At 40.8% G+C, this 27791-nt stretch overlaps 1 protein-coding gene across 3 annotated transcripts in view; it reads left to right on the top strand.

The window, feature by feature from the left end:
• TKFC (triokinase and FMN cyclase) overlaps positions 1–27791 on the top strand; it is a 574388-nt gene that overhangs the window by 162912 nt on the left and 383685 nt on the right. For all 3 annotated transcript variants that reach the window (XM_044059497.1, XM_044059496.1, XM_044059495.1), the window contains exon 5: positions 565–746. In XM_044059497.1, coding sequence (XP_043915432.1) covers positions 565–746 — 182 coding nt within the window. The remainder of the gene's footprint in view (positions 1–564; positions 747–27791) is intronic.

Below are 27791 nucleotides of genomic sequence, written 5' to 3'. Positions count from 1 at the left end.
ACATCAGCTGCTTTGATAGCCTCTTTATTTTTCATGGTGGTGGAGATGGTTGTTCTTGGCATTCGGTACTCTATAGCAAGATCAGAGATGCAGATACCACTCCCATATTTCTCTATTATCTCTTTTTTTTCTGCTCTATCATGGTTCTAACTAATTTTCTTTTCTGTTGGCTGTTATCACTAACATTCTTAGGACCCATGATTATACACTACTGTACATGTTTGCACAAAGAATAGCACAACAATTAAAAAAAAAAAAAAACAAGAAAGTGTTCTAGCAAGCTCGACGAGTGCCAAGATGATTTTTTTTCTTGTCAAAATGTGATGAATACCAAATTGGACAAGTTTTGAAGTTGATGAGTACTGAGATACCACTGTATTTAGAATATCTAATGAGAATATATAATAATCACACATGCCATTGTGCAAGCTTCCTTTGTTAATTTATTATCCTTTGAAACATACAGATTTGTATAGTGTTTTGATTTGTGATAGAGTGATATGATGACTAAAAATTAAAGTTGCATCTTTTACATTCTAATATTTTTAACCTTTTCATTTGCAGTTGGAGTGCTTTTGATTGTGAAAAACTATACAGGTGACCGACTGAATTTTGGCCTGGCCCTGGAGCAGGCTAAGCTGGAAGGAATCGATGCAAGGATGGTGATTGTTGCGGATGATTGTGCCTTTGCTGCCCAGAAGAAGGCAGGCAGAAGGGGCCTATGTGGAACTATTCTTATCCATAAAGTAAGCATAAGAATGCCAGTATCACTTTAGGAACTGGGGTGTGATAAAAGATATCAAGTTTAGATGTGGTTCTGTGAAAGTGGCGAATTACTGCAAGGGAGAGTAAATATGATCATTATAATACCATATATCGTTATCTTTATGTATAGACAAGCTGATCAGATTTACTCTGGGTGCAATTATATTAAAAAGAGAACAGATTTTCCGTGGCCTTAAATTTAAATTTGATTTTTGCCATTTGTTTTACACGTGTATTTTAGTATTAGCAAAACTTGATGTTTTTTCTAGATGATTTTTTTTCTTGTAAATGATTAAAATGTTACTGCCAAGTATACTGTACTCTTCATAAGGAGAGATGTGGAGCAATCTTCACCTACTTTGTGGTATTGGTAAAAGGAATGACGTAGGAAGGGGAGGGGAGGTATTGTCTACATCTGAGACTGCATACCAAGCAGGAAGCAGGAAACCATTTAGTAAGGTGAAGACTTACTTTTAGCTAGGTGATTTTGGGTTGGAGATTATGGTGAATCCTTGAAAAGTAAGATGATCAGATGACTAGGGAGTTGTTAAAGAAGGTGAATGAAATGGCTGTCTTGAAGGAATGCTGTAGAATTCAGAACTATTTAAAAAAGGAGACGTAAGGTGAGTGATATTGAAGTGATGTAATGTTTGAGGGAAAACAGTAATAAATAGGTTCATAGGTAGGTACTAGGCTATCGGCCCAAGGACCTATGTAAGCCTAGCCATCATGGTTCCCTGGCTTACGCCACCCAAGAAAGTTATTTTCCTGTACCACTGTCGAGCAGAGACACAGACGTGATCCCCAGGGTGTATTTATAGGTTCATATGTAGGTACTAGGCTATCGGCCCAAGGGCCTATGTAAGCCTAGCTATAATAACACCTTCCAGGATTAGAACTCGCAACCATGTACTCCATCCTCAGAGTAACCTAACAATAAGCTACCTGAGATATACCAGAGAAACAGACAAAATATTGCTAGGCTGCATGGAGCAAGGAGGTTCAGTTAGTTTCCGAGGCAGTAGAGGAGCCAGGCAGGGAGAGATAGAGAGAGGAGTGAACTGAAGGGACCTGCTTGCCTCTCCTTGGTGAGAAACAGGTGTCAGGCAATTACTGAGCATATTGGATGGTTGTGGTTTCTGTGGTGGAAACCAAGGAAATCCATCCCAGCTTGAGGATGGGGACCTAGGGCTGATGACTGGCAACATGCCTTACGGTAGTGAGAGATGATCAGCTGGATCAGCTCACTGTGTGCCTCCTTCCATCACACAGTCAGTGAATCCAGAGGGGACATAGAGCTTAAGTGAAAACCATTGAACCACCTGTGATGGCTGTTTATGCTATGGCTCCTCTTGGCTAATTGGAACCCTCAGTGATGAGAGAATGAGTAGGTCAGTTATCCAAAGAGTGGGTAGATTGATGTTTGGCAGGAAGCAAGGGCAAAGTATGTCAATAAATAAATGGAGAAAATATTACTGTTCTTTCATAAAGACAGTGCATGAGAAGTGAACCAAACTGTACTAGAGCTGTATCAAGTTAAAGCATGCAAGTAAGTGTTCAAAAGTTGGAAGAAGCTGCATTATTCTTGCCTTTTCAGGAAGTTGGAAAGTATAAAAGAATATGTGGAAAATGGTATATAATTGGATTTTCCACTGTGATAATGTATTGCAGTTTAAAATGGTGAGTAACTCTTATTTACAAATGGGTGCACTTTTGCAAAGTCTAATGGTGCTTAGATATGTTGAGTTAGGTCAAAGGTTATTTTGTCATTTGGAATCTGGCTTGTTGAGTCTTACCCTTTTTTCCCCTTGGAAATATACCTATGGAAATAAGAAAGCATCTTCCAAAATGTAAATCGGAACAACAGGTATAGGACCTCCTGTTAGGGACTTATGTAAATAGAAACAGACTAAGAAAGTTACGTCAGTTCATTTACTGGGTCTGCCTTCTATTGTATGCGTTTGTGACATAGTACAGCATTTGATCAGCTGCCTATAAGGATTCTTTTTTCTGATAGCAAGATAGTAAGGGCACAGTTTATCTCTTTAGTTAAAGCACCTGGAGACTAGTTAGTTGACGGCTAATGTTTTTTAAACGTCTGATTAAATGTTTATTTTCATTTCCTTATGCGAGTTAATTAAAATTTGCATATTTTTTGTATAAGAATGCTTTATTTAATCCATGTAAAAAAAATATTCAGCTTTAAATGATTGTGGTCAGTAGTTTGTTTATTAACTTAAAGGATTATTGAATTTTCAGTGTCCTCTAAACTGTGTGACGCCTGCCTTTTGAAGGAGGTCTACTCAGAACTAATTGCTGCTATTTAAATTTCTAAAAGTTGGGTTATTTTAAGAGTAAACAATGTGACAGTGAAATCTTGGGAAGAGGATGTTGGTGTTGGAGGCTTGGCATTTATCTTCTCCTCCTCCCCGATTCTGGAAAATGTTGTGAAAGCATGTGTGAAAATCTTTAGTGAGGTGTTAAGTAACATTGATAAGATTGCACTGGAAGGCTCTGCACTCATTCTGAGGTGAGTGAAATTCTGAGCAGCCAATGATTATAACTCTAAACTATAACTATACAGTGTGAAGCGGACTTCAGTGTAGCAGATCGTGGATATTATACAATGTAACAGTGAATATTTGCCATATACCTTTAAGGCCACTTACCATTTATATATTGACTGGTACGAGTCGTGGTGGGGGTGGAGGGATTCAACCCCCCCCTATTGTTGGTTCTGTCACATTAATTTTTGATGTAAGGTGTTCAAGAATTAAAAGCTGTAGTTCTACATAAGATTTAAGTTAGAAATCCCAAGAGAGGAACAGAGCAGCATGTGCACTGTAAAAAAAAATGGATGAAGTGCTTGAGGCTATAAGGAAAAAAAATTGTGAAGACTAATAGGCTACATAAGACAACATGCTGTATCTGAAAGGTGGTGTTGCAGAGCTAGACAGAGGTAAAGTTAGGAGAAAGGAATTGTAGTTTAGGGTTCAAGTCCCTTCAGCCACCATTTGCTTACCATGAGGCTTTGAGCAAGTCATTTAACCATACTATGGTTCCAGGATGAGTTTGAAACAGACACATGTGGATTAGTATTCTACCTGGATCAACAGATGCAAATAAATTAAACTTTATGTACAGAAATGGCAGTGAATTATGTTAATAACCTCCTTGCAAGACAGTAGGCATGAAATAAATGTTAAGTTTCCAAAATGTCTGAAAGGGATAATGACAGATTAATCCTTACGGGGATGAATAAAAGAGAAGATGTAGAACTGTATGGCAAGTTTGGTCAGTAACAATAATGATTATTTATTTTTATTTTTTTTATTTATTTGCAGTTGGTTTACCAGGATAGTCCATTGGGCCAAAATGAACCCGTTTTCAATGGAGTCCTGGGGAGAAAAGCTCCAAAAACAAACAAACTAGGTACATACAATAGATTACTAATGATAATTATACAAATATAAAAAGATACAAGCATTTCATTTCAAAAATTCAGGAAACATTTCAGAACAATACAGTCTAGTGATGAAAATTTGAGGTGTTTTAGGCTGTGAAAAGTAATATTGCATAATGATACAGAGTAGTTATTGTGTAAGGAGCATAAGCTTTACAAGGTGCAGTCAAATACAGTCTTTGCAGATACCATGGGAAAAAAAAAAAATAATATGAGTTATGGGGAATTTATAAGGAAAAATTACTGGAGTAACATGAGAGTGAAAGGAAGAAAATTGCCATTATTAGTTAAGAGGGGTGGGAGCAAGAGCATTCCCAGTGGGACATTAGATGTATGTGAAGAGATTTTTTGAACATATAATGGTTAGAGGTGGTGCGAATGGATGGTGGTAGTGAGTTCCAAAGATGTGCTAGGTTATAGGATAGTAAGTTTTTGCCTGGGGGACGAGTTGGTTTGTGCACTTCTAATAGGTTTTGATTGTTTGACCTTAAAACTCTATCAGGTAGGTGCATCTTAAAGGCAGAAGACAGGGAGGGACAGAGAGAGGGGTTGAAAATGAGCTTATGGGCAAGAGTTAGCTGAGTATAGCTGAGATGATTGGGTAGTTCTAGCCAATTAAGTTTTTGGAGAGAGGAACAGTGGTGGGTGGAGGACCTATGGCTGTTAGCGAACTTGGCGATTTTGTTGTAGCAAGAGGAAAGTTGTTTTTAGAGAGGACTGAAGATTAGTTAGGAGTGGAGCTCCATAGAGAAGGGAGGGATAAGAAAGGAAGAAGAGAGTGATTTTAGAGGTGCTTGTAAGGTACTGATTTTGTCGGTAGAGCATACCTAGTTTTTGATGGGTTTTTGATATTTGATTGTAGATGGGAGTTGAAATTAAGCTGGTTGTCAATTTGGACACCAAGTAACTTGGTTTCTGACACCAGTTCCAGAAGTGAGTTATTTTGACTAGTAATCAAGAATGTGTTTATATCGAAAGGAGTAACTTTAGAGGGGTAAATACCATTAGTTTAGTTTTGGAAGCATTGAGTGCTAGGTGGTTTATTCTCATCCATTGCTCAGTGATTGAAAAAGCTTCTTGTGTAAGCTTTAGGAGCATAGGGTAGATGTGGCAGAGCAGATAATGGTAGAATCATCTGCATATTGGATGATATCTGAGAATGGAATAGATTTGCGGAAATCATTTATAAATATATTGAAAAGAAGGGGACCTAGTATGGAGCCTTGAGGAACTGGGTACTAAGAAAAGAGGAGGTTGCCTTTTTCCATTTTACAGCTTGGTATCTATTAGATAAGTAGCTGGAGAACCAGTTCAAAGAGGAGGGAGATAGGTTAAGTTTTGAGAGTTTAGTTAAGAGCAGGCTGTGTGAGATAGTGTCAAAGGCCTTAGAGAGGTCCAGTAGTAGGGTAGAAACAATTTGGCCAGAGTCACGAGCTTTGTTTACAGTTTCAAGATAGGAGAGGAGGGCTGTCATGGTGCTATGATTTGGCCTAAATCCATGTTGTGTAGTAGTTAGAAGGTTATTATCTAAGAGATGTGGTAAGAGTTGAAGTTGGACACATTTTTCTAGAAGTTTAGAAATGGGGGACAGGATAGCAATGGGTAGGAAGTTGTTGACATTACAATTTTTGCCACCTTTATGCAGAGGTATGATAAAGGCTTGTTTCCAGATTTGGGGTACTGTACACTCTTGGATGGAGCGGTTGATTAGAATGCTTATGGGATAGGCAATTGCTTCAGCAGATATGCTTAGAAAGTAAGAAGGGATGTTATCAGGTGCGTTAGTGCATGGCTTCAATTTCTGAAGGAGTTTCTTTATAGTAGAAGTGGGTATAGGTTTTAATGAGAATAGAGGTGAGTGGGGAGAGGGAGTATTAGAGGATGGTAAGGATGATGTGGAAGTTAGAGTAGGAGAAGAGGTGGAGGATAGAGAGTTAGTAGATGGGAATGACGAAGGAGCAGCAGTGCAGGGAGGATTGTTGGCAGGGAGGGTGGGGGTGTATTAGATAATGAGGTGGAACTAGGGAATGAGGAGGTTAGTTTGCCAATAGATTCAATGAAAAAGGAGTTAAATTGAGTAGCTAAGTCTAAATCTGGGGCATTTGGGTCTGGGGTAGGGGTGTGTGGTTTGCTGGGGTTAAGGAGGGTAGAGATACCTTTCCAGAATTTCTGACGGTTTGTTTTATTATTGTTTTGGAGTGTAAAGAAGTAATTTTGTCTATCAGAGATAATAAGCTTTTTACTTTATTTCAAGTGTTTTGTATTCAATGTGGTGTCGAGGGTCTTGTTTTCTGATAGAGTGCCCAGGCTTTATCTCTATGGCGCATGGTTGCTAGCGTGTTTTTGGTTAGCCAGAATTAGTTTTATTCTCTTTGTCCTCAAAGGGCTTGGGAGTCTAGTAGTTTTAAGAATGTTGAGCTGAAGTGGGCAACTGCATTATCTAAGGATAATGTCCTTAGATAATTCCAGTTAATTGCTTTTAGAGAGTTTGAGAAGGTTGTTGGGTTAAAGTTTTTGTGGTTGGGTAGTAATATAATTATGGATATGGGATACAGGGAGTCGGTGAGTGAAGATGGGCATATGATCACTTAGAGGATCGGGAAGAGTGCCACTGTCAGAAAAATAGTGGGGATGTGAGACTAGAATCCAATCTAGAATACTGCCACAAGAGAGGTTTTGAAGGACGTGTTACAGAGTTGATTAGCTGGGAAAAATTATAGAGGTTGATGTTAAGGGAGTTAGTTGGAGACTGAATGGAGGCCCAGTTAATATTTACATCTCCTAAGATTATGGTTTCATTGCTGATGTTATTGGAGAGCCAGGAGAGGATATCTTCAAGTGTCGAAATATTATCCTGGGGATGTAGAGGGATGCTAGACATATGTGTTTGTGCTTGTTTACTTGAAGGAGAGTGAGGAGTAATTCAGCATTATTAAAGTGTGGAATAGGTTTGTTGTAGGGAGTAACTAACAAGGAGGATGAATATAGGAGAGCTACACCTCCACCTTTTTTGTGGGACCTGTCTTTTCTAATGATAGAATAGTTAGGTGGAATTATTTCAGAGTCTTTTATATAGGGTTTTAACCATGTTTCTGAGATAGATAGGATGTCAGGTTTATTATGCATGATCGAGGCATGGAGGGTTGCGACTTTGTTGACTATACTTTGGGAGTTTAAAGAAGTAAGTAATATAGGCTTGTGTATAGTGGTTGAGGTGGAGGGGCCTGGGTTGGGATGGATATCACCTGATAAAAGACTGGTAATCAGATGAAGGATTGGGTTAGAGAGGTAATTGAGCAGTGTAATAAAAGGATTGGGTTCTGTTGTGATGGTGAAGGGGTTTTTGGTTGCTATGGGGATAGAGTATTTCTGAGAGGTGAACAATTTGTATGAGAAAGATAGGTGGTTTTTTATAGGATATAGATGGGGAGAAATAGATGAGTGTGAATGTGAGAGAGGGGAATTAAGATGGTTAGTTACATGATAGAATTGTGAGTGGTAGGAAGAACTGGGTTGGGTGAGGTAGTGAAGATAGGAAAGTTTAAGAAGTAGTAGTAAAATGGAGATTTTTTGAGAGCATGTTGAATAAGGTTGTTTAGTGGTATAATGTTGTAATTGTATTTTATATGTATATAAAATATTATTTTACAAGGATACGCTGCTAAAAGCCTGATTAGATGTGGGGAGTATAGAGTTAAGTAGGTTTGGAGGGGGTGAGGTTTTGGGAGTGGGTGTTAGAGGGAGAAGGAGACCAATTATCTGGGTGAGAAGTTTAGAATTGGAGTCTGATAGTATAGAATAGAAGTGGGTGTGGTTACAAGAAGGAAATTGGGTGGTAGAGGGTGTATCTAGAGTGTTGGAGACTGATAGGTGTAGAGAGGAAGTGGGTGTGGTTACAAGAGGGATATAGCTAGAGGTGCTAGGGGCAGGTGGGATTTGGGGGCAGGGTAACCAGGAGAAGATCGAGAGCCAATCAGTGGAGCATAGTTTGCAGGAAAGTAAGTAGTAGCAGGGTAAGTAGAGGGGATCTGGATATAATAGGTAGAGTGGGCTATAAGTTGTAGGAGAGAAAGTGAGAAATGAATGTAAAAGCTGAGAAAATACAAGAAGTGAGTGAATTTAAATCAATAACAGTGGGGAGGGGATGCCATCTAGTGGACAAATGCTGAAGTGCACTAAGCCCACTAGGGCAGTCTATGGACTAAATTGGACTGAAATGAGAAGGGAGCTAGTGTAACTCAGGGAGTTAGATGAGAGTGAGATCAGAGAGGCAGAAATAAGAGGGGTGATGACTGAATACGATAAAATTAGGTAGGACCATTAGTCATATGAGACAGAATGTGATGCAGATAACCTGTGAGAAATTTGCAAGTCCTAGCTGACAGGAACTCACATGTTCTTTTGGCTTCCTGTTTCGTCACTGTAGTCTAGGCTCCTGCATAACACTGAAAGGCTAAGGACCTATGAAGTACGTTAGGTTGCTTAATTTTTGGATTAGTTCTGCAAGCGTTTATAACCACGTAACATTTAAGTTGAAATTTCAATAAGGCCTGGACAGCATTTCAGTGAGCTTGTTTACTGCTACAGTTGTGGCCAGCACTTTTGCCTTCTTTCATATTAACTCTGTAGCAATTATAATCACATACATAATTGTAATTACATTAACAATATAATTACATCCCTTAACTGGCTTACAATAAAAATGAGTCAGAAAAACAAGAAACCCCTTTATCTCACAGATGATGTATATCCCTCCTCCAGCCACTTCGGAAAAATTGCAAAAGTTAATTCAAGTTATAACCTCCTGCTTAGGAAAGACCAGCCATATCTGACATTAAATCACTATCATCCACTTTACTACAATGTCACACACTTAATACAACCCACATGACCAAACCCATTAACCATTACTCATTCCCTTCCAGATCTACTAATCATTGATAATGTATTCCTAATCTGTATCATTAGGAGTCATCCTGCATGTATCAGTGACTAGTGCCTTGTAACATTCTCCATATATACTCCCAGTCTAAAAATTCCCCCTAAATTAATCACCTTTTATCTAAAATAAACTCCAATATCAAGAAGCTAAAAGAAACCTTCTCTAATAAAGACTGGTCTTTCATACTAAACCTAAATGACCATTAAGTAAGCTTCAGAGTCCATCACAATCAAACTTAAAAACCTCTAAGACTCCCATTTCTTAGCAGTATCATGATTATATAAACATAAAACATGTGATTGGATAACACAAGAACACATATCAGGTGTATAGGGCCGAAACAAAGCCTGGTGGTACACATGGAAAACAGCCCTGCTCCAAACAACAGGTAGTACTTTTTTTCATCTCAGAAATCTCACTAAACAAACCATAAGGAGATTTCAAATCCAATATTTGTTAAAAAAAAAAAAAAGTTTAAAACTCATTGATTAATTCCACTAAACAATCCTTGAAATAAGTCATTCGAATCACAGGAACTAACTCTCACTGTAATTCACAGCTCACAGCATCTACTCTTTCACCATCTAACTTTCTGTCCAAATTCAGCAATCTAACTACTACCTCATCCACTGTAACCAACTCTGTTATTCCCCCTGAACAACCTCTATATTCCTCAGTTTTATTTTAGTCTAAAATCAAAAGAAATAGAACTGTTTCTTTAACAACTGCAAACTGACAGTTCCCCTAGTCACATAATGACTATAGCCATGGTTTATGTATCATTGCTAAAATTACTTTGCTATTCCATTACAGTACAACTGCAGTCAATGCCTTACTCAAAATGCAATGCAGATATCTTGAAAGTCGCCATTGTCACCCCAATTCCTAAAAAGCTAACCCCACCAAAGCATTCCATTGCAAGCCAGTGATAAACCTCTTAACACTAGACAAACTTCATTTTTTAAAAATTTTGATACACTAGGCAAGCTTCTTGGGAAGACCATATATATATATATATATATATATATATATATATATATATATATATATATATATATATGTAGTCTATATCACAGTATCAAATTACCACTTCATTGAATCCCGCATCATCGAGACGACATCGCTGAAACTGCAGAACATCAAATACCTGGAACATCGAAAGCTTTCCATGGGAAAAGAACCACTTGGCCACCATGGTGAACTTTGCCCTTTCCCCACTGTAATGCAGTCTCGTAGTTGGTAGATTTAGTTAGGGGGTGTGTGGGGAGCAGAGCCCCCTCCCACATCGGTGGATTTGATTTGCTGTTATGTTGGGTTAGTGGTTGTTTTCCCAGAGTTAGTTTTCAGTGTTCTGGGTGTTTGATCTTGTGCAGTTTCTGCAATGTCATCTCGATGATGTGGGATTTGATGCTTTAAAATATATATATATATATATATATATATATATATATATATATATGTTTGTTTGTTTGTGTCTTTCGGCTTTTCCCGGTTAGGGGTCGCCACAGCGGAACTCCGGTCCGCTAATGATTGGTAGTTGATTTTTGTGTGCCGAGTTACCAGCCTTGACGCACAATACGCCCATTCACGCATGTCTCCACGCAGAAGACGCTCTAGCTGAGAATCGAACCGGACATCGTCTATATATATATATATATATATATATATATATATATATATATATATATATATATATATATATATATATATATATGTAAAATCAGCTTTCCTAGTTCATTTGAACCAATAACCACCTTACCTATAAACAACACAGCTTCTTGTCAGAGTGCAACACACAGGCCATTCTAACAGATAAAATCTTTCTAACGATGGACAAGAGCAACTGTCTGTTTCCATCTTTATTGATCTTTCCAATGCATTCCCAATCACTTTTAAAAACCTCCTTGAAATTGGCATAAACCCTGATAATTCTACCTTGGTTTCAAATTTACCACTGCAGTCACCACGTCTCTGTCAAACTTTATTTCTCATTTTTAGTTAGCCTTGAAAAAGAAGTTCCACAAGGATCCATACTCTCCCCACTCATATTTTCTATCTTTATTTAAAAACCTGCTGTATGATCTGTACCACCTCCCCTTAATTTTCTATGCATTTGACATAGTCCTGTTACACATCAACAACTCTCTTAACCAACTCCAAGAAGAACGCCAGTCAGACTTCCTCTCTCTAATCCATTGGATCAGCAATAAAAAACCCCAAAAATCTAGGCTGTTTGGTATGCAACAAAAACTTAAAAAATTCTCCAAAATCTGCTAATCTATGATCACAAAGCCCCCATCAAAAACACTGCCTTGTAACCCAGGCTGAGCCTATATTTGGTCATTATTTGATCAGTGCTGTACCTCATTAACTAAAACATAAATAAGTAAATGAGCACATCTAAATACCTGGGCAAGTGGCTTGACCCCCCCCCCACTAAACTTCTCTATCCACCTTAAAATGAAAAAGGTCAATTCCCTTCTATTTTGGACCCAAATCCTCCCATTTATATTCTAAACCTACTAGAACTGACTTAGGGAAAGGTATTCTTCTTTCCCAACTTAAATGTGGCATTCCCATAGTCACAGCTGCTTGAAAAACTAACTCTTCACAAATTCAAATGCTCATCATTAAAATTAGGTTATTCATCCCCCTTTCACCAAAAGATGAACACCACTATAAAACTAAAGAAAATGTAAATTGGCTGCCAGTACAGCAAAGGATTTACTTTCTCTTTGGCTCTAAGTTATTCAACTTCTTAAATAACCAGTCTATTCCAGGTTTAGTATCTAAGTTTAACAGTCAATCATCCTGTCACAGTCTCAGAAGCCAGAGTCACACTGCACCTACTTTATAACCCCCCCTCAAAAAAAAAAGAGAGCTACACTGTACATGGCATCCTATCCCAAATTCTGAATTCACCAAAAGACATAGCTCCAGAAGCTTGCCAAATGTCTGCTTCCTTACCTATTATAAAACTGCCAAATGCAATTACTTGTACACTTATAGCTTAGAACAGTGTTTCTTTAAATTGCTATATCTTTATTGTAAATGTTGGATAATATTGCTGAACATAATCACTACTGCTTATACATGCCTCTCAACTGTATCTGTTTTGGAGGTGCACACTTATTTTTAGCCTTGATTTATCTTTACATATGATGTATCTATTTTTGAAGGTATGTTCCTATTTTCTGGCTTTATGTACTCCTTAAAATTTTCTGAATTCACATTTCACACATGATCTTGATCCTGTTTAATATACAAGCAGACTACATGACCAACATAGTGGTAATACCAATATTTGAAGAAAGTGGACCCACATTTTACATCTGTCTTTTTCAGGAGCCAAAATAAATGACTTTGTGAGGCAGATTTTTGCAATATCTTTCATTAAAGTCAACAGATTTTGCATTGTGTCTTTAGTGATATGCCTATATATTTGCATCAGTTGTGTTTCTGAGCAGCATCTCACAGTCCTGCCTGAAGTGGGAAGAGTTTTATGTTGCTCTGTATTTTATTTTATGTGTACCCATATTTGAGCCCTTGCACCTATTTTCAGTGTCTGCTGGTTGAGGAATATGTGTGTATGTTGTTTTCAAGTAATGTTTAACAGTGTTAGTATGCTTTTTATATTTTTATTGTTTGTTATTGTATTCTTTATTGTATGTAAATGCAACTGATGTTGCACTCTCCTTCAATCTTGTGTAGCCTGAGACTGAAATCGGTCACATGTGATCACTTGTCTATAGCCCCCTGCCTGACCTTTTTTTCTTGTATCAGTGACTGATGTTCTGACCCTTTCAGTTCCTTAGGCTAAGAGATAATTGAAGAGGGGATATTTAACATCATATGCAAGTCTTGTCTTTCTGATTTGGTTGATAACCTTTCCTCAAAAGACCTTTTCCAGGTTTCCTTGTGTGTTTGTGTGTTTACTGGGCTACAGAGAGAGGTGGGTATGTTCCAGACTGGTATGAGTCTGCTTGTTGACCTGAGATTCCTGTTGTGTATTTAACCGTGAGTGTGTGTTTGTGTGTGAGAGAGAGAGACAGACTTTGGTCTCTGACAAGGGGCAACTGGCAGAGTGATGTACATAATATTAAGCATATTGTACATCTTCTAGAAGCTTGCTTGATTTCTTAAAAATAGGAAGAGACTTGCATTGTTTAACTGGGAAAAGTAGTTTGTTCCATAATCTAGGTAGACTCAGTATCACAAATGGTTCCCAGTGTTTCACCAGTTATATTTTGCATTAATAGAAATTATAATTTCTCTTTTCTTCTTCTGAACAACCCCACCATTTTGGAAAGAAAAGATTATTCTTAAATCATTTGGATTATTGCGTCCAGCTTTGTGGCATTGAGGGTCATCTGGCTCACCACATGGGTGACTGAATGGAGAGATAAATCAGCAAGCAAAAGAGAGTAGTATTGCTGGAATTGAATTCATCCTGAAGTGTTGGAGAGTGCCTTCATGAGGTGGACCCTGTTTTTCCTCAAATTTCACCAAGACGATACTGCTATATAGACTATATTTTATAGAGCATACATCATGGACAGAAGTAGTTTAAAAAAAAAGATAGCTGGGTGCACAAGACCCAGGATAAGAAGTGCCCAATCTTAGTAGGCCCACTGGCTCCAGGACTGGAAAAAAATAACAGTGTAGAATCCTCAACACATGGAAGCATTCCTACAATGGGGCCAGGCCAGGCCCAGGGGGAGGATGGCCCTGTTATTGCAGAAGTAAGTAGCAGTCCACAAACTGACAAAAACTGATAGGCGAAAAAGAGACATAAAGATGATAGTGGACTATTGAGGATAAGAAAGAAATTATTTATTGTTACTATTATGCAAGAAGCCCAGAATTTCCATACAGAAGATATACAGAAAGATTAAGAGAGAAATTAGTGGAAAGAAAAATACTTCCACAGGAAAAACTGTGAGAAGCTTCAAATAAAATTTTGTGTTCATTAAATCAATACATTTATGAAAAACATTATATAGACCAAGAAACCTTGGTCCATTTGGAAAAAGAAGCGACTGAGGAAGTGTGAAACAAGAACGAAATCTGGAAACTTTTTGAAAGGTATAAAAAAGAAATATGGAATAGGGAAAGAAAGAGTAATCTTATATGATGTAATATTCATTCTAAGGAGAAAACTAAATGAATTAGCACAAAAAAGGCAGCCCCAAAGATATTCAAAGAGAAATACAGGCAAAGGCATCTAGATATGGAAAAATTCACAACAAAAAAGATCACAAAGAGGGAACATAGAACAGAAGATTACTAAAGTAAAAAAACATAGAAGATGAAGTTATGGAATACTTGGGAAGTGAAGGATTTAGTGCAGAAAGTCTAACACAGGTTACATCACAGCATGATGAAACAAGTCCCCAAAGTAAGGAAAAACAGGAGGAGCAGGAAACATCTGAAGAAGAAATATGGACATGGGAAAGAAAAAGAGATTTAATATGGTGCAATATTTGTGCAAAGGAGAAAGAAAAAGTAATCAATACAAAAAGAGCAGCACCAAAGATATTTGAAGTGAAATACAGGCAAAGGCATCTAGACATGAAAATTTTAGAATACAAAAAATAAGAAAACAAAGAGGAAAAGTAGAAAAAAGGATTAGTAATGGAGAAGTGTAAGAAATAGAAACTGGAGGTTATGGATTACCTGCAAAGTGAAGAATTTAGTGTAAAAATATCTAACTCAGATAACATCACAGCAGGACAGAGAAATGTATCCCCAAGTTAAGGAGAAGCCAGTGGAGTTGGAAACATCTGATCAGTTGCCATATGAAGATACTTTGGAGCCTTTCATAGGAAGCCAGCACAAATGTCCAGTTGAAACTGGACAGCAAGACAAGGAACAGGAAACTCTGGCAACTCTGATGGAGTCAATGTTGTGGAGTGATAGGCCAGTAAGCTCCCATATGAAAGAACATTGGATGGCACAGGATGAAACTAAAGAGAATGCGGCACAGGAAGATGCTCTGGAACTCTCTGTACAATGTCCATAGGAAATGGAGAACAAAGAAGAATGTACCCTCAGTTTAGAAGAAGATGATCTAAGAGAAGAGTTGCATGATTTCATAGAACTGGATAGACATATAAAAAGCAATGAAAGAAATAGACTACAGAAAGTCAATAAAATCCAAAAAGTTAGAAGTTTGATAAAACAAATTAAAACAGTAATTAGGACTGTCCATAGAAATCCATGTGATATAACAGAAGTAAATAGGATATATTCCTGTGCAGCTAAATTAATAACTGATAAAGTTTTACTACAAAAAACATGGGATAGTAAAGAAAAGGAAGGAGAGAAATCGCATGCCATCATGGAAGTATCGAATAGAGAAAATTATAAAACAATTAAGAAGTGGCACCATTACAAGAGTGTAGAATAGGGAACAAATCAACAGAAATACTCAGAAAGATATTTGTGATTAAAGCAATGCGTGGTATCAGAACAGATGAAGATCTATTGTGCACTGTCGCAAATAATAAAGTAAAAATATTACCACAGGCAGAAAACTTAGAAGATAGGAAGGTAAATATAAAGGAAAAGTACAAAATAAGCAATTTATTGATGACCCAAAATAAGTTTTATAGATATAGAATAGATTGTGTGTGCTGTATCTTTAAAAAGTGCTTCAAAGACTGAACATGCATATAACTACCAAGCTCATGCTGATCTCAGTGCCATTTTAAGAGTGCAGCCAGAGAGTGAGCATGTATGAGTGTAATAGCTAGCTTGTATATAATTTTACCTAAGTTAAAGTTAGTAAGCGACTTCAACTACCCCTTCATTAACTGGGAAAACTACTCATGCACCAATACACTTGCCCAACGTTTCCTTATGAAAAACATTATATAGACCAATGCCCTGGACCAGCTTGTTCTTACCCCCACTAGAGGTAGCAACATCCTTGACCTGGTCATTATTAACATGGGCGACCATTGCTCTACACCAAGTCTAAATCTCAAAAAGCATTTGCTCGAAGCACTCCTTAAAATGGAGAACATCGACATTTGTGCTGTAACAGAGACCTGGTTCAAGGCAGCAGAAAGCACCTCTGCACTACCAGGCTATAACTCATTCCACACCTTTCGGCCCCAGAACTTGGATCAAAACTCCAAAGATGGTGGTGTTTCCATATTCATAAAGGATGCACATGCCTCCAGACTGGTAGCCCAACGTAATGCATCAGGGATACTTCAGGTGCAGCTACCATTGGGTAAGACAGCGATTCAGGTTGTAGCCTGTTACAGGTCCCCAACCATGTCCCAAGACACTCACTCCACGTTCCTAAGCACCCTGGAGAATATTAGGGTCCAATCTAACAAACTCATAATGGGCAACTTCAACTACTCCTCCATTAATTGGGAAAACTATTCATGTACCAATGCACTTGCCCAGTTTCCTGGAATTCATTAATTCGAATGCCCTGGACTAGCTCGTTTTTACCCCCACTAGAGGTAGCAACATCCTTGACCTGGTCATTACTAATGTGGGCAACCATTGCTCTATACCAGTAGTCAAGTCCTCCCTGGTTAGATCCGACCACAAACTAATCACCTTGGAAATCCACATCCCTCTCAACCCCCACAAAGGTAACCACCATGAACAACTTCTGCAAAGCTAACTTTGGGCTCCTAAGAACAGAGGTGGCTAACTTCACGGCAGCCATGCAAATGGAGAATAGTTGCATGACTGCCGAATCATACACCAATGCACTGTACGAGCACGTACACAAATGCATGGATCTCGCCATAACCAATAGAACTAAGACGCTGTCCTCCAAAAAAAGGAAGCCAATCTGGTGGTCCCCTGCCATAAACAAACTCTACAACAGAAGGAGGAAACTGATGTGGAATAAGATGAAGTCCCAAGACTGGAAAAACTCCCTTAGTAGCCTCAACAAAAAGTTGAGATCTCTCATCAAATCCTCTAAAGCTAGCTATGGAAACAGTTGTCTCCCTGTTCAGAGAGACTGGTCTGCAAATATATAGAGCTGAGTATATTTTTTTGGTTTTAGAGTTTGTACTGTTAGTTGTTGCTTAGATCTCTGTTGAAACTGTTTTGTCTCACCCACCCTCCCTAGTTTTGGTTTGTAGTTTAAATTTGGTGGCTTTTGCAGTTGCCCGACCCACTGTAGATTTGATCTGGGACACTCCCCCAGTCCCATTTCTTTACCACATTCTGCCTAATAAACTCTTTCTGCACTTGCTTTTAGACCATTTTAATTTAATTGCATTTTTTAAACTGTGTTTGGTCTAATATTGCTACATAATCAAGTGTGCTAGCTTGCACTGCATGTGAATTGTTTTTACTACTGTTTTTGCTACTTTTCTGTAAAAAAAAAAAAAAAAAAAAACTGTAAGCCTGTTTCCTACCTTTCCTGTAACTAGTGTTCCAGATACAGATTTGCTGTATCCAGGACTGTATGTAAGCTTCTGAGCCCCCCAAGCCTTTCTGTGTTGGAGGGAAGCCTTCTAGCTTATCAGTGGGAGTGGTAAGCACTAGGTAACCTGTCTACCACATAAGGAGTGGTTCTGGCCCAGAAATTGTAGTTATTGGCCGTTTGGGCAATCTCTTCCATCTCTCTCAACTTTCTGATTTGAACACCTGCATTTGCACTTATTTCTATCCTGTAACTCGTCTAGTGCAGATACAGATTCTTACTTTTAGCACTTAAATTTGCTTATTCATTCTCAGCACTTATTCAAAACTTGTAAGCACTAAATAAGCTACTAATTACTATAGCACTCAATCTTCCTCATTACCTAGAGGAAAACAGCTTTTGTACTTACTTTTCTCACTTGCTTAGAGAAAAACAGCTCTTGCACTCACTTTCCTCACTTATCTAGAGGAAAATAGTTTTTTATTCAGGCATATCCAAGGGTCAGCTCCCAGTGTTCTCTCCTGTCTATCTGATGAATCTGGGCATCTTGAGGCAATGTAGAAATTGCCTCATGTACACAGACAACCCTCTCCTCCTACCACCCAACACTGCAACCTGTGAGAGATGCACTTATCTAGCCAAACTGGAGGTAAAGCTCTCTATAACCAAGACTGAACTTGACAGTCATGAGGAGAAGGTAAACATTTGCACCACACCACACTCGTCACATAGTCTCACTAAATCTACACCACCAAAATCCACACATAGTAACACAAAAACATTCACGGAGGCTCTCAATAATAATCTGTCTAAGCAACAGAGACTTCCAAAGCAGAAACGCAAGCAACCTCCATCCCCCAACACAACCCAAATGACACATAGCCCACAGACTCAGTGTGCCACTCAACCACAGCCAATAAGGCAAAACAATGTACCCAACACACTAGTCATAGGTGACTCTTAACTTAACTTTAGCATTATTTTTTTTTTTTTTTTTTTTTTTGTCTGTGTGCTGAGAAGTTTAAAATAAAAAATCTTGTTATATATATTTTATTTTAAAATATTGTTGTTAGGGATGGTGATTAGTCAGGCATTTTTAACTGATGTCCCACTCACCAGGCTAAACAAGAACTTATAAATACAAGCGCCTATGTGAGTGGGGAACTGTTTCTGAAGAAGCTCTGCAATTTAGCGGAATGAAAAAGTGGTGTATTTTTGCGTTTAAAGTTTAAATAAACGGTGTTAGTTGGAATGCAAGTACAAATATGACTCTGTCATTGTCCATGTTGGTGTGAATGACCTGAGACATACCTCCCTGGACTACATGAAAAGAGACATGGAAGAGCTCTCCGATCTTGTAGCCCAGGCAGGTATGACCCTAGCCCTGAGTAGCAATCTGCCATCACCCAGAATGATGCCGCAGTACAAGGACAAAATGATTGACTTCAGCAATTGGCTAACCTTCTGGTGCCATTCTAAAGGGATCCAGTATCTGTCTGCCTGGGATGACATGGTTGACAGACCACGATGCTTTGCCAGAGATGGCCTGCACCTGTCACCCCTGGGATTCTGGATACTGGCTAAGGTTCTTGCCGACCCTATAGTACCTTTTTTAGGCAAGGTTCAAATGACAAATTCACCACCGTAACAGGAACAGGCAAGCAAAAACTGAGGGTGATGCTACTCAATGCTAGAAGTCTAAATCTCAGAATGCACTCACTCGAGGCACTCCTTAAAATGAAGAACATCGATATCTGTGCAGTGAATGAGAGCTGGTTCAAGCTCCAGAGAGCACCCCTGCACTACCAGGCTGTAACTCATACCACACTTTTTGGCCATGTAACCTGGAACGGAACACCAAAGGCGGAGGTGTGTCCATATTCATTAAGGATATCCACACCTCCAGGCTAGTTGCTCAGCATAATGCATCCGAGGTTATCCAAGTGCAACTAACTCTGGGCAAAACTGCAATCCAAATTGTAGCTTGCTACAGATCACCCACCATGCCCCAGGATTCCCACTCCTCTTTTCTTGATGTACTGGAAAATATTAGGGTTCAACCAAACACCCTAATAATGGGCGATTTCAACTACCCCACCATTAACTGGGAAAACTACTCATGTACCAACTCCTTCACACAACGCTTTCTGGAATTCATAAACTCCAGTGCCCTGGATCAAGTTATCCACACCCCCACCAGGGGCAACAGTATTTCTCCAAAGCCAACTTCATGCTACTTAAGACAGAAGTGGTGAACTTCATGACACCCATGCAGATGGACAGTACAGTTATGACTACTGAATCCTACACAATTGCACTTTATAAGCACTTACATGAGTGCATGGATCATGCTATCCCAAACAGAACCAAGACGCTATCCTCCAAAAAAAGGAAGCCAATCTGGTGGTCCCCTGCCATAAACAAACTGTATAACAGAAGGAAGAAACTGTTGCAAAAGAGAGTAAAATCCCATGAGTGGAGGAGTTCCCTGGTCAGCCTCAGTAAGAAGCTGTGATCCCTGATAAAATCCTCCAAAGCTAGTTACGAAAACAAAATCACCACTGATTCTAAAGACAACCACAAAGCATTCTATAGCTATGTCAAGAATCTCAATGGCAACACTCAGATCTGCTCTGAGTTACAGCACAATGGCACTAAATATACAGACCCAACTGATATTGCCAACATCCTAGTAGATAGGTTCAGTGCTAATTTTACCCCCCTCTCACCCCCTAAAGAGCCCATCTCTGTACCAGAAGAATGCAAAGTTCCTGTGATCACGGCTGCACAGGTAAAAAACACACTCTCCAAAGCCAAGAACACAGCATCCATGGGACCAGACAACATCCCAGGCTGCATTCTACATGAACTACAGAATGAACTGGCACCCCACCTAAGTACCATGTTCAATCATAGCCTCACCTCAGGCTTTGTGCCTGCTGAATGGTGCACAGCAATGGTTATCCCACTCCACAAGGGGGGTGCCACCACGGACCCTGGGAACTACTGCCCCATTAGCCTGACGAGCCTGGTCTGCAAGGCCATGGAATGTATCATCATGGAACTTATAAACAAAGACATTGGTAATCTCCAAACTCTGGACCCCACCCAGTTCAGGTTTGTAAAAGGCAGATCATGTCTCCTAAACCTGATAGACTTCTTTGAAGCAGTCACCAAAGCCGTTGACAAGGGTAAGGTGGTTCACACAGCCTGTCTAGATCTTTCCAAGGCTTTCGACACCATCCCCTACTCTGGAATTATAGATAAACTCACTAAACTAGGTCTAAATCCCTATGTCACAAGATGGGTTGCCAACTGGCTCACTGACGGAACCCACACTGTGAAAGTAGCAGACTCCAAATCCGACTTCAGACCAGTGACAAGTGGAGTACCACAGGGTTCAGTCCTGGGTCCTCTCCTGTTTGGTATCTACTTCTCTGAAGTACAGGCTAACACAGAAGGTCTTTGGCTAATGAAGTTCGCAGATGACTGCAAACTAGGAGCCATAACCGAAACTCCTAACAATGTGGGCATCCTACAAAAGGGCCTCACTGAGACAGAAGCCTGGTGTCAAAGCCATGGCCTCAAGCTCAATGCCAAAAAGTGCATTGTCATCCCCTTTGGTAAAAAGTATGTACCCATGAACTACAACATGGGCGGTAGTATACTTAACACCGAAAGTGTGATAAGAGACCTTGGGACACAGGTGGACAGTAGTCTCTCCTTTGATAATCACATCGCCACAGTAGTCAGGAAATCCTTCTACGTGGCACACCTCATCACAAAAGGTTTCTCATCCAGAAAAAAAGAGGTCATTGTTCCCTCTACTCATCACTCATTAGACCTATTATAGAGTACAATGCCCCTTTTGGTATGTACCTCACAAGACATCTACAACAACTGGAAAGGCTGCAGAAATACCTGACAAAGAGGATTACCAGCCTCAAACAGATGCCCTATGCAGACAGTCTCAAAAAACTCCAGCTTTACTCCGTCACATATCGCCTACTCAGAGGTGATCTCTGCCTAACATACAAAGCTATGTCAAACCCAGAGCTGTTGGACATGCTCCACTTAAAGAAATCCCACTCCCTCCGAGCTACATGCTCTAGAGACCTAAACCTTCTCACCACAATAAACAGAACATGCCGGAGGGATAGATTCCTGTCTCAGAGACTTCCTATACTCTGGAATAAACTACCTATCTATATCAAACAAAGCTCCTCATTAGCACTCTTCAAGAAAAATCTTGATGATTGGATGGGAAATAGGAAATTCACCCCGGGGATCACCTCTGTGTCTCTGCTCGACAGTGGCACAGGAAAATAATTTTCTTGGGTGCCGTAAGCCAAGGTACCTTTTTGGCTGGGCTTGTATAGGCCCCAGGGCCGATAGCCTAGTACCTACCTATGAACCTATAGCATTGAGCAGCATGACCCTCAGATTACATTTGTTTGTAGCCGTTGTGTTGGTAATTTGGTCTTTGGAACACCGCCTAAAAAGGCACTATAGGGGTGGCAAGAGCCTTGGCCAGTATCCGGAAGCCCAGGGGTGACAGATTGCAGACCATCTCTGCCAAAGCATCGAGGTCTGTCATTCATGTCTTCCCAGGCAGACAGATACTGGATCCCCGTAGAATGACACCAGAAACTTATCCATTTGTTGAAATCAATCATTTTCTGTTTGTACTGTGGTATCATTCTGGGTGATGGTAGGATGCTGCTCAGGGCTAGGGTCATACCCGCCTGGGCTACATAATCCGAGAGCTTCTCCATGTCTCTTTTCATGTAATCCGGGGAGGTATGTCTCAGGTCATTCACAGCCACATGCACAATGACAGAGTCGTATTTGTACCTGCTGTTGAGGGACCTAGGTGCATGTGTTATATGGCGGATCCTGTCACCTGACAGGCAGCTGACTGTTACTTTCTCCCTTTTCAACCTAGTGAGTGGGACATCAGTGTGCCTCACTATTGAGTCATCTATGACTAGTGTGCTGGGCATGCTGTTTTGCCTTAGGGGCTTTGGTTGAATGGCACACTGTTTAGGAGAGTTATGTGTCTCGTGATTAGTGTTGTGTTGTGGTGGTCGAGTGCGTTTCTGCTTTGGGAGGTCTCTGCTGTTTGGGTAGATTTTTTTTGAGAGCCTCTGTGAAGGTGGGTGTGTGATTTGTGTTTTTATGTGAAGGAAGTGCTGGTGTGTGATGTTCTTCGTGTTTCACTGTTGCAGTCATCACATTTGGTTTATCCCTGCCAGGGTAGCCCTTGGCCGGTCCGAATACCAGAGACTTAGTATTTCTGCATCGGTTGCTATCACTTGAGGACTGACGTCAGGTCATCAGTGGTATAAAGTAAGGCAGCAGACACCATTACATCAGTCTTTCTTGCTGTGGAGCCCAAAGCAGAAGCAGTTTGCATGAGTGCCGGTCGGCCACTACCTGAGTTTTCCTTTCCGAATTGAAGTTGAAGTCTTCTAAAGCTAAGTACCTCATTGGGGATCCTTTTTTTCTTGCACTAACTGATGTCAGAAAAAGTTAATAATTGTCTCAACTGTGGGAAGCAAATCCCACACTGAGACTTCCACTCTTACTGCGTCACTTCTATAGGCCCAGACCACAATGTCCCCCGTTGTCGCTTCTGTGCCGTGTTTAACACCAGAACTATCTATTGTTGGGCCCTTATTGTAGCCAGATATTTTTGTTTACAGTCCTTGAATTCCAATATGGCTTTGGTAAGCCATCTAACAACAGATCTTCTGAAAAACCATAAAGATAAAGACAGAGACAGACCGCACAGGTCCAGACCTACCAACGATGCTTCTGTTAAGCTAGTCGACAGTCCTCCGGCACTCAGTGAGGTGCTTTTGCAGGCCCTGATGGCCACTTCAATTGATTCGCAGGCTGCTACCAAGACCTTTTCAGAGTCTAGTTTGCTGCAAAACTCTTCTTCTAAGGATAGTGCAGTTGTCTCTCCCTTGGATGGGTCCGGAGCCGCTGAGCTGGCACCGGCTTACGAGGAAGTCCTTCGCACAACCGAATCTCGATGCAAACCGACATCTTATTTCATGATTACCGTTTTTTTGAAAATAACAGAGTTCCTTAGGCCCAGGGTTCAAACTACACCCAATAAACTGACTACCCGTTCTCAGACGCCTGCTTCCTTGCCTCAGTCTCAGATGCTTAAAATGGTGGAAGACCTTATCATGCTGATTAGGGGAAGCCAAGCTACCCCATCAGAAAGAAAGAGAGATCTTTCCCCAGTAATTTTGTCTGAACAAGAGTCAGATAAATCTGTTGCAACTGACTATGAAGATATATAACCCCTCTCTACTTATGAGGATTCTGATGCAGAGGAATCCATTCCTTCAGCCTCTCCCCCAGAGGATTTTTCCTTTGGGGAAACCCTGCATACTTTAAGGGACCATTTCCATTGGGAGAGTCAGTACTACTCTCGGTCTAAAAAGAGACTCAGGGAATTATTAGACCTAGACCCTTGGCCACCCCCCCAGCCTGGATGTGGTGGATGATGTTTTCCTTGAATCCAACTTGACTCCTGACGCCCTACCTCCTGCCCCCAGAAAACCAGACGGGTACTACAGAGTCCCTGACTCGCACAAATATCTTTTTAAAAATCCTACAGCTGACCCTGAGGTTATTTTTCAAGGGCCTAAAGGGATGAAGCAACCTCTGTTAAGAATCCCACACCCCCTGACTGGAATTCCCGAGAATTGGACAGGTGGGGTTAAAACGTATACACCTCAGCTACTCTTGCCATCAGGGCACTTATTTGTCAGTTCCATATGCTTAAACATCAGCAACATACCTTGGAACTCCTTAAACAAAAAATGTCTTCCTTTCCTGCTTGGGCAGAATCTAAAGATTTACAAGACTTAATGCACTCTGCAAGTCAAGAGACTAAACACAGTTTGCACTGTGGTTTTGATGCCCTAGAAGCTCCCTGCAGGGCAGCAGTCACTGGATCTGTCATTAGAAGACATGCATGACTTAAGGAACAGCCCCTGCCAGACCATGTCAAATCTAAATTGTTGGATGTCCCCTTGCACAAAGATAACTTATTTGGCACTAAAGCAGAAGAGGTCTTAAAAAAGATGGAAGCAAAAGCAAAATCTATGCAAACAGTTAAAGATTTCTTACAGGTCCAGCCCCCTAGGTTCAGCAGGCATTGTCCCTCCAAGCACTGGTCCTTCCCTGCTCTGAGTAAACAGGCCCAGTCTAGGCCCCGTGGAAGCATACCCCCCAGACAGCAGCCCCAGGGAATACAGAGATCTAAATTGTGGACTACCTCCACTTCAAAACCAGGGAGTTCTAAGCCACCCCCTTATGTTAAGAACTCACAATGACTCACCTCCTCCCATCCTCCCCTCTGCCCACCTTCTCTTGCCCCAGGAGGAAAACTCTCCTTTCATTCAAACACCTGGGCCACCATTACCAAAGACTAATGTGTTCTGTACATTGTGTCTCAGGGTTACAAATTCTCCTTCCACACCCTTCCAACCCTAAAAGGGTTCCCAGACCTACCACCAAATCAGTGGGCAGAGGCTCAAAGGCAAATGCTTTCCCTGCTCTCTTTGAGGGCAGTAGAGCACATTTCTGCAGAACAGATAGGCCAAGGCTTCTACTCCAGACTTTTCCTGGTGCCCAGAAAAGAGGGCAGCTGGTGCAGTATCCTCAATCTATCCATTCTAAACACCTTCCTGGTGATCCCAAAATTCAAAATGCTCACCCTCCAGCAGTTGCTACCCATGCTGTCCAAGGACACCTGGCTAGCTACCCTTGATGTAAAAGAGGCCTACCTCCATATTCCTATCAGGGAATCGTGCAGAAAATATCTCCACTTCAGGGCAAGATCTCAGCACTTTTAGTTCTCTGTGCTTCCCTATGGCTTATCTACTGCTACCAGAGTTTTCACAAAATGACTGGCTCTGGCCATTGCCTTTTGCAGACAAAGAAATATTCAAATTTATCCCTACTTAGATGACTGCCTTATTCAGGCAGACAGCCAGGAAAAGCTGCTCAACCACCTGGCCTTTGTAAAGAACCTACTAACCTCCCCAGGGTACACAACCAAAAGAAATCAAAGCAGATGCCCACCCAAAGGATAATCTTCTTGGGAGCAAGTCTGGACACAGCATCCCAGATGGCATACCATACACCAGAAAAACAAGTTTTCCTGACAGCCTACTTCTCTCATCTGACCACCAGGCCACAGCTTTCTGCAAGGAAACTCCTGCAAGCCCTGGGGTTCATGGCATCTTGCATTCTTCTCATTCCATATGCCAGACTGCATATGAGGAAATTTCAGTGGTACCTAAAGACCCTTTGGTGTCAACACTCTCAAGATCTGGAAACTCTTCTACCAATAATTCCTTGCCTCAAAAAAGAATTTCTTTGGTGGGCAACAGCATGCTCCCTCAACAAGGATTGCCCTTCTCCCCACACCCCGCTGCCCAGACCCTCACCACAGATGCATCAGACTACACTTGGGGCACACCCAGACGGCAGGTGCATGCAGGGCCAATGGAGCCCACAGCAAATACCCCTGTACATCAGTCAAAAAGAGATGATGGCTTTGCAGCATGCCTTGATAGCTTTCAAACCCCTTCTCTCTCCAGGGGTTCTCCTGATCAAAACAGACAACACCACTGTGATGTGGTACATCAAGCAGGGAGGAACTCACTCCTACCCTCTATGCAGGCTGGCCTAGACCCTTTAGCTCACAGCCTCTTCCATGCAACTTCACCTGTTTGCACAATACTTAGCAGGCTCTCTCAACTCCCTGGCAGACCAAATAAGCAGAAATCTTCTGGACCCACACGAGTGGCAGCTCAACAGAAGTACATTCACCCTAATAACTCAGAAATGGGGAACCCCAAAGGTTGACCTCTTAGCCTTCCATAACAACCATCAGCTCAGCAAATTCTGCACCAGGGAGCATCACTGCATGGCTTGGAAAGTGGATGCTGTGTCCTTCCCCTGGGTCAACTTCTTGGTATATGCCTTTCCTCTCCTTCCTCTCATCACCAGAGTACTACTCAAAGTAAGGGAGGAAAACCAAAGACCATTCTAATTGCTCCAGACTGGCCCTGACAGCACTGTTACCCCTTGCTGCGCACTCTGTCCTTGTTGCCTCCATGTCATCTTCCTCAGATTCCAAACCTCCTAACCCAGAGGGAAGGGGAATTCATGTATCCCCAATTGCAGACACTCAGCTTGGCAGCTTGGCTTATTCCCTAACCCAGAACCAATCTGCCATCCTCAGTAAACAGGTTCTGGATGTTATCCATGAAGCCAGACGCCCCAGCACCAGAAAGTCTTATGCAGATAAATGGAAAAGGTTCTGCACCTGGATCCAGGCTAAGGGGGCCAATACGGCACAGCCCTCCATCCCTCTCTTCCTGGATTACTTAGCTGACCTACTACACAGTGGTCTGTCTTTATCCTCTATTAAAATTTATTCTTAAATTTGATACCCATATACAAACAAACATTAAAAAAACACACCAGAAACTTGGTATGTTCTATCGCCATATTCGCTTCCTCACCCCATCCACTAGATTCCTCCTCTCTACCACATATCTCATCCCTTCTCTCCTTTATGGTGCCCCACTCTTAATCAATCTACAATCCTCTATTAAAACAAAACTCTCCTCCTGCTATAACAAAATCACCAAATTCACCACTGGGCACAGATCCTTCTCCCATCACTGTATTGCCCTCCACAAACTAAATTGGCTAGAGCTTCCCAACTACCTTATCTATACTCCGCTAACTCATGCTCATAAGCTCATTTACAAGCCCTCCCTCTGCCCCTCCCTTGCCTCAACCTTCACTATGCACCTACCTAGCAGACCCCTAAGAACCAACACTCAGAACCTGATTGAACTCCGTAAACCTGCCCGTCCAGCAGGCAAACTCTTACTTTCTTTTTCCCTAGCCTGTCTCTGGAACTCCCTTCCACCTCATATTCACAGCACCTATAGCCTCCCCACCTTTAAAACTCTGCTCCACTCACATTTAACATCTCTCTGGGAATGCTCATGTTCCCATCCTGCATAACATCCTCAGCTACTACCTTACCCCCTTGGCCTACAATCACATCTCCCCTATGGGAAAATACATATTGTAATTAACTGCTTATGTTTAATTCATTTGTACAAACCTACTCAGTATTGTCTTTGACTTAACATCTATTTTAG

This window comes from Protopterus annectens, chromosome 17.part0, assembly GCF_019279795.1.
Source record: "Protopterus annectens isolate FY-2018-M chromosome 17.part0, PAN1.0, whole genome shotgun sequence".
Classification (NCBI taxonomy): Eukaryota; Metazoa; Chordata; order Ceratodontiformes; family Protopteridae; genus Protopterus; species Protopterus annectens.
The sequence above is the reverse complement of the archived record's forward strand: the minus strand, read 5'-3'. Positions and strand labels throughout refer to the sequence as shown.